The sequence below is a fragment of the Myxocyprinus asiaticus genome, chromosome 25 (genome assembly GCF_019703515.2).
Source record: "Myxocyprinus asiaticus isolate MX2 ecotype Aquarium Trade chromosome 25, UBuf_Myxa_2, whole genome shotgun sequence".
Lineage (NCBI taxonomy): Eukaryota > Metazoa > Chordata > Actinopteri > Cypriniformes > Catostomidae > Myxocyprinus > Myxocyprinus asiaticus.
Window position 1 is genome coordinate 11,278,623 of NC_059368.1, and position 15,520 is coordinate 11,294,142.

General features: G+C 37.7%; 1 protein-coding gene and 1 long non-coding RNA gene across 4 annotated transcripts; one reads left to right on the plus strand and one right to left on the minus strand.

The window, feature by feature from the left end:
- Positions 1–1,607: 1,607 nt before the first annotated feature.
- On the minus strand, positions 1,608–11,393 carry LOC127416372 (peroxisomal biogenesis factor 3-like). Of its 3 annotated transcripts, none has more exons than XM_051655697.1 (12): positions 11,198–11,393; positions 10,696–10,827; positions 10,527–10,608; positions 10,393–10,436; positions 10,175–10,296; positions 7,653–7,719; positions 7,476–7,530; positions 7,180–7,330; positions 7,000–7,070; positions 6,452–6,574; positions 5,082–5,178; positions 1,608–3,074 (listed from the first exon to the last, which is right to left on the minus strand). In XM_051655697.1, exons 1-12 carry the CDS (start codon positions 11,268–11,270, stop codon positions 2,991–2,993), a joined length of 1,101 nt encoding a protein of 366 aa, XP_051511657.1. In that variant the 5' UTR covers positions 11,271–11,393; the 3' UTR covers positions 1,608–2,990. The 3 variants fall into 3 exon arrangements, with proteins under 3 accessions (XP_051511657.1, XP_051511658.1, XP_051511659.1); XM_051655699.1 differs by having other exon boundaries at positions 1,622–3,074; positions 10,696–10,798; positions 11,198–11,328; XM_051655698.1 differs by having other exon boundaries at positions 1,621–3,074; positions 10,527–10,798; positions 11,198–11,328.
- Positions 11,394–11,474: 81 nt separating this feature from the next.
- On the plus strand, positions 11,475–14,810 carry LOC127416374 (uncharacterized). The gene is made up of 4 exons (XR_007893096.1): positions 11,475–11,521; positions 11,998–12,084; positions 12,276–13,561; positions 13,681–14,810. It is a non-coding gene; the product is annotated as an uncharacterized LOC127416374 (long non-coding RNA).
- The last annotated feature ends 710 nt before the right edge of the window (positions 14,811–15,520 follow it).

Here is a 15,520-nt window from a genome sequence, read left to right on the forward strand (position 1 = left end):
TTGAAAAAACCCAAATGGCCTGCTTGATCACACATGGTTCTCAGACATTCTGACAAATGGATGACTGTTCCATGATTATGGTAAAGATTTTAACAATATATATTTCTAAGAGATTATAATGATTATACTAGTTCCCATGACTTTCCAGGCCTGGAAATCACAATTTTAAATCTCCCTGGTATTTACAGGTTTCCAAGATTGTTGCAACCCTGATCACATTGGTTTAAAAGAGAGCTTCAAGGTCTTAAAGGGATAGTTCATCCAAAAATGAAAATTCTCTCATCATTTACTCACACTCATGCCATCCCAGATGTGTATATGACTTTCTTTCTTCTGCAGAACATGAATTATGATTTTTAGAAAAATATTTCAGCTCTGTAGGTCCATACAATGCAAGTGAATGGGTGCCAATTTTTGATGCTCCAAAAAGCACATATAGCTGTCCTAAAAGTATTCCGTAAATCTCCAGTGTTTTAAACCATATCTTCAGAAGTTAAATGATAGGTGTGGGTAAGAAACAGATAAATATTTAAGTCCTTTTTTGCTATAAATTATTTTCTCCGCACAGTAGGGAGTCTAATGGATTACTTTTATGGTGACTTTTGGATCGTCAAAATTTTGGCACCCATTCATTTGCATTGTATGTACCAAAACAGCTGAGAAATTGTTCCAGCTGTTCAGAGCATTAGAATTTTGGAGTACAAAATTACCTTTTTTTCACCCATAAAAATTAGGCCTATTTATTTTTGTATTACGATATAAATGAAAGCATATGCACATAATACAGCTATTTTATGTACTTGAAGCACATTTTACATATGTGGAAAAACAGTGAAAAAAAATCCATGATTTAGTGGCTATACTATTCTTCACAATGCCATGATGTGGATGGTTAGTTATTGATAGATTCTTATTTAAAATTTGCATCGCTTTAATATCAATACGCAAGACTGAATTCAAACAAATAATTTAAATTCTGTTAAAGGAATCCGGGTTTAATACAAGTCAAACAACAGCATTTGTGGAATAATGTTGAATACCTCAAATTTATTTTAACTCGTCCTGCCTTTTCTTTAAAAAAGTGAGGCACTTACAATAGAAGTGAAAGGGGCCAATTTTTGAAGGGTTTAAAAGGCAGATATCTGAAGTTTATAATTTCATAAAAGCAGTTACATTACTTTTTCTGTTAAAACTTGTGTATTTTTTTTAGCTGTTGTTTAAATTGACATTTTAGTGGGAATACAAGGTTTATGGCATGGTTTTTAGGGCAGATACAGAAGTTTCGTAAAACTGTAATGTCTTATGCAAGAGCAGTCTCCCATCATATGCTTTCCTCATGTTCAGACTTCATACTTTCTCTGAATTTTCTGTTAGATATTACTTCATTCTTCCTGTTTTAAATTTTTGTGCTCTCACTGGTCAGGATGTTTACTGTTAGAACAACATGATGTGGATTGTTGTTCAGTTGCTGTGGGCAAAACTTATAGATATATGCTGCCCTCTAGTGGAATTTGTGAGAGTTTATTTAAACGGGAGAGGAGATCAATTATAAATGATCCTAGGTAACAGTCTAGAATGTTTCTTTAGCTGTAAGACAGCAGTCTGAATGGTGAAAAGTCAAAGACACAAAAATGCAAAACACAACATAAAGTCTATTTTCTAATCAAATTATGTGGTATCTTAATGAATAGTTTCTATAGAATAGTTTCTATTCATATATTTTTAATGAACATTGACATTCACAGGTCACCTTACAAAAGGAGTAGCATATTCATACTACATCCAAAGAGTCTGCAAAAAAAAAAAAAAAAGAAAAAGACATAAATAAAATCAACCAACAATCTCTTCGGAGAATGATCCCAAATCAAAGTCAATTCAAATGAAAACGATTCCCCATTAGTAGTGCTATTAAGGAGACGTAAAGGTGTATTGCGTCTTGTAACAGTAGCAGTGGGTGCAAAACATCATGCATTTATGTTGTTCGAGAGGTGGACATAACTGTGTTTTGGTCCAGTGGAGGGTGTTCAAGGGCTGCAACATCAGATTCAAAGATTGAATCCACCTTTTTCCTGAGGGTCTTACTGGGAAATAGAATGTGGGTGGGACTTCCGCCGGAAGTTGTTCTACAGCATTCCCTAGCTCTGGCTGCAGTCATTTTAAGACCCTGTTTACAGCTGGTAATAAGACACGTTTCAAATGATCCAATCGCAAATGGTCAGTGCTAAATATAGTTGTAAACGAGGTGCAAAATGTTTTGTGATTAGATCACAAAAAACACATACAGAGGTAGTCAAAAAACACATCGCATTTGAGGTTTAAAATGCAGTCCTGCTGCGTCCCGGACAGCAGCAAAGCACCACCTCTCACCAGTCAATCGCTCACCGAACAAATGTTTAAACTTATGTGTGTAAGTATGCTGCAACAACAGCTGTGTTTACTTGACAACGGAAGTAATGCCCATATTTCTCGCTAAGCATCACGGGACGTAGGAAAAAGGTGGATACATAAAATGTCCACAATAAACACTCCTTCTACAGCTTCTTTCCTTTGAAGTCCATATTGTAGGTGTGAATGCATGGATAATCATTCCAATATAAACTTTTACCGTTTGCCGTATGTGACAGTTATATGAGATTAAGCTAAATTTATTAAAAACATAACATGTACTACATTTCATTATAGCCTTTAAAAACCTTGACATGCCTGGGACATTATTGACAGTTATTTGCAAATATCCAGTTTTGTTAGGAGGTCTCGACAGACAGCTAGTAGATCACGAGAAGCTACCCTATACTGAAGGTCTACTAAACAGTGGATGTAAACTCCATATTACACACTTGTCTCTCAGCTCAGCAGTGAGTTCCTTTCCCCAGGTCGATTTTAGAACAGGGTATGTGAAGAGAGGAATTCTGTGCTGACGAGTCTCTGTTTGAAGTGGATCTGTAGAGTTCCATTTTTTGCACAAGTCCATGTCTTGCTAAATTCTGTGTTTACTTCTGAAGTTCTTGGGGGGTGCTAAACGTTTCATATACATTGGCGGCAAACTCCTTCACCTGGTCTATCATCAAAAGATCCTATAAAAAGAAAGCAAGCATTGGTCTTTACTGACCTACAAAGGCAGAACATATTAACTACACACTTTGTTATATTTTCTTCCAGACAAGTTGACAGAAATTGGGTCTCTTATGGGCTGTTCACAACAAAAGTGTTTTTGCATCTGTCTGCACTTAAAAAGTTATTCTATGTAAACATGCTAGGCGGATGTTTTTTTACCATATTGTCACATCTCGCTGTTTTCAGCATCTTGAGCATGAGTGCCGCATCTTTTAAAACGTTGTCTCAAGTAAGGGATAGTTTAGAGCAAATGCGTTATTGCACTAAAAAAGCTCAAAGTAGCACAATGAACAGAACAGAATGCAGTTGTCTCGAGATGCGTTTTTTAAGTTTTCTTTTTAACTTGACACAGCTTTTAGAAAAGACACAAAACAAGGCCAAGTCGTGGCCAAAAAGTTATGAAAAGGCTTTTTTTTCACATTAAAGGAATAGTTCACCCAAAAATGAAAATTCTCTCATTATTCACTTACCCAGATGCCACCACAGATGTGCATGACTGTCTTTCTTCAGCAGAACACAAATTAAGATTTTTAGGAAAATGTTGAAGTTCTGCAGGTCCATATAATGGAAGTAAACAGGTGCCATCAGACTGCTGGCTGTTTGATGTTCCAAAAGGCATATTTAAGCATGATAAAAGTAATCCACACGACTTCAGTCGATCAAATAATGTCTTCTGAAGCAAATAGTTAGGTTGGTGTAAGAAACAAATCGATAATTAAAACTTTTTTTAACTTTAACAAAATCTCTTCCTGCCAGCAGTCGATGCATCAGTGACGTAAGCACTATGGCGCATTCCTGCGAGAAGTCGGAAGTGCACACTTTGTATACAACAGAGGAATGAACGTCATGCGAGAGTTAGTTCATTTCAAACAGCAAAACAGCGCTGACCGGAAGCAACGATTTAAAGTTACAAACTTTTTAATTATTGATTTGTTTCTTACACCAACCTATCGATTTGCTTCAGAAGACATTAATTGATTGACTGGAGTCGCGTGGATTACTTTTATGCTACCTAAATATGCCTTTTGGACCGTGAAATAGCCAGCAGCCTGATAACACATGCTTACATTATAAGGACCTACAGAGCTTCACCATTTTCCTAAAAAATCTTAATTTGTGTTCTGCTGAAGAAAGACAGTTATACACATCTGGGATGGCATCAAGGTAAGAGAATAATGATAGAATTTTCATTTTTCGGTGAACTATTTCTTTAAGCGTTGCCGTAGTTACTGCGTTTTGCCTTTGTTGCGAGCAGAATGGGCTGCTTTTATACCACATACAAGTCAAAATGAGTCTATCTCTGTCTGTTCGTGCCAACATGTTAAAGGGATGGTTCACCCAAAAATGAAAATTCTCATCATTTACTCACCCTCATGCCATCCCAGAAGTGTATGACTTTCTTCTGCAGAACAAAATTGAAGATTTTTAGAAGAATATCTCAGCTCTTTTGGTCCATACAATGCAAGTGAAAAGTGATCATAACTCCAAAAATCACAAAAAGGAAACATAAAAGTAATCCATATCTTCAGAAGCAATATAATAGGTGTGGGTGAGAAACAGATCAAAATTAAAGTCCTTTTTACTCTAAATCTCCACTTTAACTTTCACTTTCACTTTCAGATGTGAAAGTGAAAGTGGAGATTTAGATTTTAATTTTGATCCATTTCTCACCCATACCTATTACAGTATATCGCTTCTGAAGATATGGATTTTAACACTGGAGTCTTATGGATTGGTATGTTTCCTTTATGTGATTTTCGAGCTTCAATGGTTTGATCACCATTCACTTGCAATGTGAGGACCTACAGAGCTGAGATATTCTTCTAAAAAACTTTGTTTGTGGTATGCTGAAGAAAGAAAGTCATACACATCTAGGATGGCATGAGGGTGAGTAAATGATGAGAGAATTTTCAATTTTGGGTGAACTATCCCTTTAAGGCAGGAGGAAAATACCACTGGTCTCTCACCTGGACAAAATGACTTGGAATTTCACTGCATATTGAATGTATCTGTCCGTTGATGATGGGAATGATTTTGGCTAGTGGGAGGCTTATATGTGACAATCTGGAATAGAAAGACATGATAAACAGTGCTGATCAACTGTACACCACCACAAACACTGTAACTATTTCTTAATTTGGCAAAACCGTAACTGCCCTGGCCTTGGGAGAAGGTGATAAATGATTCACACAGGAAAAACGTTCAGTAGTACTGACATTCTATGTCAGGGGTGTCAAACTCAGTTCCTGGAGGGCCGCAGCCCTGCAGAGTTTAGTTCCAGCCCTGCTCCACAATGCCTCCTTGTAATCTTCAAGCACTCCTGAAGACCTTGATTAGCTGCTTCAGGTGTGTTTAACTAGGGCTGGAGCTAAACTCTGCTGGACTGTGGCCCTCCAGGAACCGAGTTTGACACCCCTGTTCTATGTCATAAACTGAGCATTTTGTCTATCTGAGCAATTTTGATATCTGGATGCTTTTTTTCTTTCTTTCTTTTTTTTTTTTTTTTTTTTTTTTTTTTTTACCAGAGTCAGAAATTAATCAGGACTCTGCCCAAAAATGCAACAGAAAGTGAACAAAACACCCTCATCTAACATTGGATAAGCATTTCATAATATCCTATTCTAGGCCTATCAAGTTATGGGTGTAGTAGAAAAGTAGTAGAAAGAAATGCCAAAAATCAACTCCAGGGGGCAAATATTGCCTCTTAATTAAAAAGTTAATTTCCAACATTGTTCTTTTCAGTAGTTCATTGACTTCTTTATTGACTGGACATAGTTAATACCTGGACGATTGTGATGACATACTGTAATTTATTATTATTTAGATTTATCTGCAATTGAACCGAGGAGCATTTTCATTTTACAACTTATCAAATAAATAACATGCATGTTGTGGACTTTTTAGAAAACAGATTTGTTAGATTGTCTCTACAGACTGGAGTTTATAAATTGTAAGGTCAAAATCTTTCCCTGTAACTCAAATGCATGGCTAGAAGTGGTTATAAACAGAATTGTCACTGTGAAGTGCAGCATGTATTCAGCACATATCCCAAATACATATCTCCCTGAATATGATTAACACATGTACACTGACCTATCGGGTGAGCTGCATGGGGTGGAGTCTACTTGAATATAATTAACGCATGTACACTGACCTATCGGGTGAGCTGCATGGGGTGGAGTCTCTCTGAATATAATTAACGCATGTACACTGACCTATCGGGTGAGCTGCATGGGGTGGAGTCTCCTTGAATATAATTAACGCATGTACACTGACCTATCGGGTGAGCTGCATGGGGTGGAGTCTACTTGAATATAATTAACGCGTGTACACTGACCTATCCGGTGAGGTGCAGGGGGTGGAGTCTCCCTGTGGGGGCCGGAAGAACTCTGCCATGTTGTCAAGGAATCGGATGAAGCCTCGATTCAAACATGTACAAAGTACAGTATTGAAGTCTGGACTGAAAATAAAAAAAATAAAAAATAGAAATAATTAGTGCCCATCAACAGTCATGAATTGACAGTGCTCACTGATGTCCAAATGTGCTGGAATTGCCTGTCAGGCTACTGATTCCTACCAATGTATTCCCATTGCTTAATTTCATCCTCATGTCATAAATGACATTCACAAAGTACAGAATTTAATTTAGACCAATCAGCACACTCAAGACATTAAATCCTGAGGCACCTGCAATGAGTGAAGCTGACGCACTCTTTAAGGTAGTTGAGACTGCCTCAGTGAACACCACCTTCCAGTGGTTGTTGAAAACATGCCATCTTTAGACTTTTTTTAAAATTACATTTACATTGTTATGACTGTAGATATAAACCCATAAAATATGAGCTTTATGACCATAAGACTCCTTGATTGTATGGTTTCCCTTACCTTTCAAGCATGTCTCTGGTTTCATTGAGTAGCTTTATTGTTGTGACATCATTCTCTGTGAGACCACAGGCCTAGCACAAAACAAACAAACAAACAAACAAATCAATATATACAGGTTTGCAATATCACTGCACTTCCATTAGCTAGCTCAACAAGAACATTTACAATCTACTGACTTACCTGTGATGCTAATGTGTTCTCTTCATCAGGCATCATGTACCAGGAAAGTGTTTTGTGTTTAGAGGAAGCACACCCCTCCTCCACCAACTGTCTGATCTGAGCTAGCTGTTGCTCCAACTCTTGCAGAGACAAACTCTGTTTCAGAGACACCCTAAGGAGATGGAGACAGTAGTTAGCACTGAATATACAGGATGGCTGGCACAGCACAATTAGCTGCAACAGCATATACAATACAATAGCATGGATCCATAGAATGGATTAAATAACATTAATCATCCATTCATCACTCAACATACGGCCCAAAAACTTCCTGGACAGCTTTCTTCACCACAGTTATCAGTTCAATAAGCCCTGAAAAGACAGAAAAGCGGCACATCAAAACCATAGGAGATAAAAACCTTTCTAATGGTCTCACTTCAGACAGGATTAAACTCTAATAGAGATTAGACATGCAGATTTGAAATTGTGCTGACCTTCTCCAAGCAAGTGTTGAATACTTGACAGATACTGTTGCTGAACATCAGGAGGGGCCAAGGGTTTCTAAAGAAGGTATAAGAGTGGTAAAATTAAATCATCTTAATTTAAGCAACAAGGTATATTGAGAATGTGATCACAGAGAAAGGGCATTGTTAGGCACAATGCGCAGCATCCCTTTCACAATATATTATGTCCTCGAGTGCCTACTTGTTTATATAAAATGGTTACCGCATAATATTTTTTTAAAATTAAGACGTTGTTTATTAAGGCAATTAACTGTTCAAGTGCCATCCTTCCACTAGATGATATAATCCCAGACATAACAGAATGCTTCGCTCAACAAAAATCACCATTAGCAAAGCTGGAATTCTGTATTGACCAATCCCAGGACTGGAGCTATTCATTTTATAATTGCCTTTAACCCTTGTGCTGTCTTTAATTTTTTTTTACTTAATTTGGTGTTCCTGGTCAAAAATGAGCGGTCTATTAAAAATTGCTTATAAATATCTCATTATGCTATATTATCACCAACTATTGGATTAGATCTTTTTGTCAACTTGTTTTCTTTCAATTACGACAGGTTTTGTATTTCTTTTTGGAACTCATTGATCACAGGCCTCACTGACCCGAGTTTATGCACCTCATTTTTGAGTGAAAAAAAATATTCTTTATGGGTTATTTTTACTAAATTAAATACCATAAGAAAAAATTCTGTGCTATTAAAATTACACACCATTTTGTTTAAATGTTTCACAAGGAATTTTGTTTTGAATCACTTTTATTTTGTAAACAAAATGGCACAAAGTCACACTTGTGGTATTCCTGGTCAAAAATTACTGGCCACTGAAAACGAATGAGGAAGATCACAAAAAACAAGATTTTTATTTTGAAATGAACCAGGGCAAGTGGTCTAGTGTCATGATCAAGGATGTGATCAAGAGCCTCATGCACAGAGAACTGCTTGGCCATTGTGCTGCCACAAAGTGAATGATGAGCAAGGCCCTATGAGGCTTTATATACCTTAGCTGTGGGAAAGCTTCTGTATATTAGTAAACATTAGCCGCATTTCCACTATTGGGCCAAATGAGGGCGTGCTAGGGTGTGCCAGGGCCAGCTGCATTCCCACCGTCACTTCAGCGTGACTCCTCTGAGCTTTCTCGGGGCCTTTGGCCTGCCAGTTACCCTTGGGCCAAACAAGTCCAACCGGTGATTGAGGTGGGTACAATGTCAAATGCGGAGTTTCGTCGAACTTGTCAGGATATGTATCCAGTGCACAACGGTACAGGTTCGGGAACAAAATAAATTTAAAAAACAATGCGGGCACAGTACAAATCTGTTAAAACACACAATGGACAAAGCGGTGCCCAAATAAATGACTTTCCATGGTTCGGTGAACTTTCACAGGCAGTGTGCTGGGACATCGTCCTGCTGTTAGTGGAGAGACCACTAGGGACATCATGGCAGTTACAGTCGATGAGTTATCACTAATTTATCTTGCTAGCTAGCTTAGGTTTACATTCAGTATAAACTCGATAATCTAGATAACTAGCTAAAATGATACCTCAGCTTGACCTTCCCTTTTGCTTGTGAAATGGGTGAGGTGTGTGACGTTGGCACCAGCTATTGGCCCCGGCTGGCCAGTTGATAGCCCTGGTTCGCACTGGCCCGATAGTGGAAAAACGGATGCTTCTTTGTGAAGGCATGAAAATTCCAAAACACATTGTCATAATATTTTGTCTGAAAGGTGTGATGAAAGAAAGATCATAAAAGAAAGATTCTATTGGAGAGGGGTCACTGTGGGGCAAAGAAAGTTCAGGTGCTTGTGTGTGTGTGATAATGTTGGATGGATAAATAGATGTTGGATAAGGTTCAGGGTAGGATAAAGTTCCTCTGTGAAAAAGAAAGCATGTAATACTCAAGTGTGTGTGTGTGTGTGTGTGTGTTTATGTTGGATGGATGTTGGATGCAGTTCAGGGTAGGATAAAGTTCATCTCTGTGGAAAAGCATGTAATACTCATGTTATAGAGTTTGTGATTGTACGTGTGCATGTGTGTTCGCGCACGTGTGTATGTGCGCGTGCACAGGTCCGAGGCCTTTTTGTTTGCAAGCACACATGCACATTCAGTATGTGCTCATCTAATGGATGAACATGCTCCTAAACACCCAATATTTCTCTTATTTTTTTATCTCCCCCATTCATTTTCAATGGCCGGTCATTTTTGATTGGGAACACTACAAGTGTGTCTTTGTGCCATTTTGCACAAAATAAAAGCATTTCAAAACAAACTTCTTGTTTAAACATTAAAGCACATTAGTGTGATAAATAAAAAAATAAAAAAATAAATAAAAATTAGCAATTTTACATTTTGATACCCTGTGTGCACAAAGTCAAATGTATGTTGAAGTTTTAGTCCAATAGGATAACATTAACTAGCATTTTCAGGCAAAAGAAAATCCTCTTTGGGTTAAAATGACTGGAAGACAGCATGAGGGTTAAAACACACAGCAGTGAAATTACCGTTCCATTTTTCATCACTGAGTTGTCCAGGTAGAGGTAGCCACCAATTATGTTGAGCTGAACTCGGAGTAACACCACCAACAGGCAAGTGCTGTAAACCGCCACAATGCTGCGGGTAAAACCTGTGGGAAAAAACTATTTTTAGAACATGAATAGATGGGACTTTGATTAATGCATTAGGTCTGGACTAATACAACATAGAAACCCTTTGAACTTACTAATTATCTTCAGATCCTCCCAGATTTCAAGCTTATTGGCTGGCCTGTGTGGGGAAACATGGATTCAGGCGTATTGCCATATTCTTTTAATTTATGATGTAGATAATCATCTATAATTCACATGAATGACTCACTTTGTCTTCAGCAAAGAGGTGAGGCTCTCCGAGTTCAAATGATGTAGGATTGCCTCTCTTAGAGTGGGAAGCATTGATAACACTACAAATAAAGACAGGTTAAAAAAAAAAAAAAAAAGACTTTTCTCCAGTTTCATTGAACTTTAATAACTTATCATGTCCTTTTTACCTGTCATGTTACATGTCCTCTGGTTACTTTCAAAATGAAACTGTCTCCGCGCTTGAGCGATGTATTCTGCTGCCTCTCGCTCTTGTAACTCCTGAATTTTTCTCTGTGCATATTTACCAAGTAGATACACACCTGGGATTTAAGTTTGGTTATACATTACATCATACAGTAAAATAGTGATTAAAAGATACAAGTTGACATCAAGAGGACCTTTGCTAGATCTATTGAGTGATATGAGATCTTTCTATTGCCTGAAGTTACAAGGGTAAAGTCCAAATTGAACTCTGCCTTCATCAACATTGTGCCAATAATAAAACTAGGTGACAGGTGAACTGAGATAGAAAAACAAATGTGGAAAAGAGAATGCTTGGGAATATTATGATAACATGGTACATACAGTTGCTTATAATAGTTACAAACATTTAAAAAACAGATACTTAATGAATATGTCTGTTAATAATCTCAGAACTACAAAGCATGCAGGTGAGCTAGCCCACGTTACCTCCAACAAAAACACCCGTAAAGATGAATTTCCTCTTATGGCGTTTGATAAAATTCCAAGTAGAACTCAACATTTTTAAAGACTACTTACAAGCCAAAATGAGAAAACTAGATTTAAGAGCTTATTTAGACGTAAAACACTAGCTAGAACAATGCAACATGGCAATAAGTTCTCATGTTAGCGGCAGCCAGGCGAACTACAGATCACCGATTGAGTCGATAAATCGATTGCACAGTAATCGCTCCATCCGCCTTGAATGGTTACGGTCCCTATTCAACACATGCAAGTGCAACACATACTTCGTTCCTGTTATTTGCTACGATGGTAAATTTGTACATTATCGCAACGCTTTGGCTTTTAGACTTTTAATAAGGATGCAAGCAGTGGGGAAATTTACTCCGAAAAGAGTGATTTTCTGCAGCCATCTGATAGTGAGATAAAATTGAGAAAAGGCTTTTGACAGAGTAATGCCATGATGGTTCCAGTTTCTTTTTATTTTAAGTTTTGTTTAGTTTTTCTCTTACTAACATTTATAGAAGGTTACTGTAAAAGTGGCATATTTACTATGACAGTTATTAATTAAACTGTAAAGCCATAATAAATTAACAAGGGATCTCTTTCAAATAGCCAAAATAAGAATTTCAGAATTAATTTTTATTTTTTATTTTTTTTTTTTACTTTGGGTATATATTGCAACAATAACTGTAGTTGCTATGGTATTTTGGTAACCTTTGTGCAGTTTTGTAACAGATTTTGGGTTGTTTTGAGAAAATATGAAAAATTTTCATTATTTTATTAAGGCAATAGAAGCCCTTGAGAATGGAGAGGTTCCAGTTGGCTGTCTGATGGTTTACAACAATGAGATTACTGAAAAAGGAAGAAATGAGGTGAATGAAACAAAAAATTTAAGTACTTGTGCTTAATTTACATATTTGATGGTTATTCCATTTATTACGGTTAGTAACATTTTGTTAGCCCATCATCATACTTGCGTTAATCCTATTAAAACCCCATGCACCACTTAAAGCCTCAAATGATAATTAGTAGCGACCTCATGACTTCGTCTGCTTTGCCCAAGGCTACTCGGCATGCAGAAATGGTGGCACTGGATCAAGTGCTCGACTGGTGCCGTTTCAGAGAAAAGGACCCAAAGGAGGTATGTAAACGTGTTGGTGGAGCCATGTATCATGTGTGCGGCTGCCCTGCGCCTGTTACGGGTCCTCAAAACTGGGTTATGGCAACTTAAATGTTTAAAAAAGCTGGTTCTAGTTTAGTGAAGTTTGTATTTAGATCTTTGCCGTTGTCTCTTCCCAGTAAACGAGAACAATCTTTTTTTTTTTTTTAAATGTTATCCCCTTTTCTCCCCAGTTTGGCATGTCCAATTCCCACTACTTACTAGGTCCTTGTGGTGGCGTGGTTACTCACCTCAATCCGGGTGGCGGAGGACAAGTCTCACTTGCCTCCGCTTCTGAGACAGTCAATCCATGCATCTTATCACGTGGCTCATTGTGCATGACACCGCGGAGACTCCGCATGTGGAGGCTCATGCTACTCTCCGCGATCCACACACAACTTTCCACACACCCCACTGAGAGCAAGAACCACTAATCATGACCATGAGGAGGTTACCCCATGTGACTCTACCTTCCCTAGCAACCGGGCCAATTTTGGTTGCTTAGGAGACCTGACTGGAGTCACTCAGCACACCCTAAATGAGAACAATCTTAAGCAAAAGGAAAATGTTCTGAAGTACTTGCAATTACAAGAGTAATATTCTTACAGTACTTGTGCATGCATCTGAATGAGAAAACAACCTTAACTGGTAGACAGACATACCTCTTGTTGTATATGGGTGAAAGAATGAGCGGTTCAGAGGCTGTGGCTCAGTCCTGGACATCTCATCAGATCATTTACCACACACTGGGATGTCATTTAAGGTAAAAGAATTCCTGCCAGTGTGGCTTGAGTACTTTCCTAGTAAAAACTGCCACGGTGTTGCCTGGTGTTCAGACCAGACCACACTGAGTATTTTTAGTGTAGTACATGCTTATTTGCTCATTACAGTACATCTCGGGCTGTAGAGCAGAAGAGGTGGTTGAAATTCTCAAGACATTTTATAAGCAGGAAAATCCAAATGGTAAGGGAAATCTTATTATTGTATACATGCATGCTTCTGGACTGAATTCCCATTAATATATTCATTGTAATATTTCTGATACTGATAATTATCTCCTGTTTGTTAGCTCCCAAACCTAAAGCAAGGAGAGATTCAATTAGTCCACCAGGTGGCGCTATAGTCATTCAGCTAAAACAAGGACCACAAGATGAGGACAGAGGAACAAATAACTCCTTTAAGCTGAAATGGTAAAATAACCTTTTTGTTTTGGCTTCTTTTCAAATAATCTGAACCTTCATACTTTTACAAGCCCTTGCAAAGGCTTCTGAGTTTGGCATCTTTCTGAGATCTTTAAATTGATTTACAGCTATTTGAGGAACCTTGAGGAACCAGTGATCACATTACCTCATTAGCTGGACCACATCGCTTGTAAACCTGACTTCAGGCCTCCTCTTCTTTGTGGCTTTCCTAAGCATCTGGAAGTTGTGTGTTGTTTGTTAACAGCCTGTTGAGGCGATATACTGGGTCTGTTCTGTGTTAAATCACAGGTTCTTCTCCAGCTCTTGATTTCCCTGTGTCCTTATATAACCAAGAACACTGGTTCTGAACCCTCAGTGATCTCAATCCTGGGCTCACCATAGCAAATGCAGGGGCAGACGCAAGAAGAGTTTCCACTACCTCATAGCAAGAGACTTTCATTTGAAGGCCATAACTTTGATACACCTGTGTTGAATTTTCATATCTTCAGTTTGTAAACCCATGTAACTTTCAGAAACACTTAAATGCACTCAGGATGTCCTCATAAGCACTCTTCCACTTGTGAAAGAATTAATGTCATGCTGTGTTTATGGTTATTAAAGTATAATGTAGCTCTCATGAACAGTACCATAATGGTCTCTAAAGCCCACATTATAAAATTGATATGTAATGTGTTATTAGTGGCTAGAAGTGCTTTTTTTTTTTTTGCGGGTGTACGTATGAAAGAGAAATCAAGCGGTTTTGGAAGTAGACATGAGGTGTCTGGGACGTTTAGATCTGTCATTTTTCAAGGCCTGTCTTCTTACATAGTTACGGGTTCTGCCGGCCATATCATATGTTTGAAAAATATCCTCGGTCAGTCAGATACTGCACTGTTATTGTCATTGTAAGTAGAGAACCCATGTGTTTTATTGTTTTGTGATGAATGATCAGACATTGAGTGCTCACAGCTGGCTTTTTAAATATGAACGTACTGTCTTGACTTTGAAATTACAGGAACTGTCATGAATAAATAAAACAATAAAATCATAATTTAGACTCGTTGTGTAAGTATTACGATCTTAGTAACCTATTCAAAACAGCAAGCTACTGGTCCCAGACCTGGTCTGGCATTTAAAAGGTGCTATGCCCTGGCAGAGTTACGCCATGAGTCAGTGCGAATAAAAACATTGTACAACAAGCTGCACCCACCTACACTGTGCCTGTTCAGATTGAGTGAGAGCAGTATTTCGTCTCTAATTCTTTATCCATAGACAATATTTCATTCAGCTTTTAATAGAGCAAATAAAAGTTTCAAATTTATTTGAAGTAGTGTGTTTCATAATAGTTTTTACAGCATTAATATATTATCAGAGGTGACAAATTAGAGACTTGTTCAAGTCCACAGTGCACTTGGAAAAGGATGTTGAGATTCACAAGGAACAGACACAAAGAAATGAATTCTTCTGCTTTTATCCTACAGATATTTATTTTTAAACCTGAGGTGTAATTTAAAATTTAAAATGTTTGAATTGTGCTACTGAAGCAAGTTCTGTTCTGTCCTTAATTCACACCTTCCTCCACCGACAGATTAAAATGAACTAAAATGAACATAACAGTGTGATCCAAAGCCTAAACAGGACCAGATCAGGTGACGTTCAGTAATTTATAGATTTCATCATTTTCTTGTGGAATCCAGACCTTACACTTATAGGGATAGTTAAAAATCCTGTCTGTATTTACTCACCATACTGTTGGTCTAAACCATTACGACTTTGTTTCTTCTGTGGAACACAAAAAGAGATGCAGAATGTCCATTGAATGGAAAAGAATGAGAATGGTGACCATAGACAGAACAGCTTGAATATAACTGTAATATTCTTCTAATATATTTATTATTTTGTCACAGTATCTCTAGATATTTTTGTGTTCCATGGAATAAAGAAATTCATATGGGTTCGGAACAACAT

Bases quoted from the DNA above. Each gene is read 5' to 3' on its own strand.
- LOC127416372 (XM_051655697.1), bottom strand. From the start codon at position 11,270: ATGTTGAGTTCTACTTGGAATTTTATCAAACGCCATAAGAGGAAATTC. The intron at 10,437-10,526 runs GTGAGTCATTCA...TTCCCCACACAG, and splicing joins ACCTCTTTGCTGAAGACAAA to GCCAGCCAATAAGCTTGAAA. The intron at 6,575-6,999 runs GTAAGGGAAACC...TTTTATTTTCAG, and splicing joins ACCAGAGACATGCTTGAAAG to TCCAGACTTCAATACTGTAC.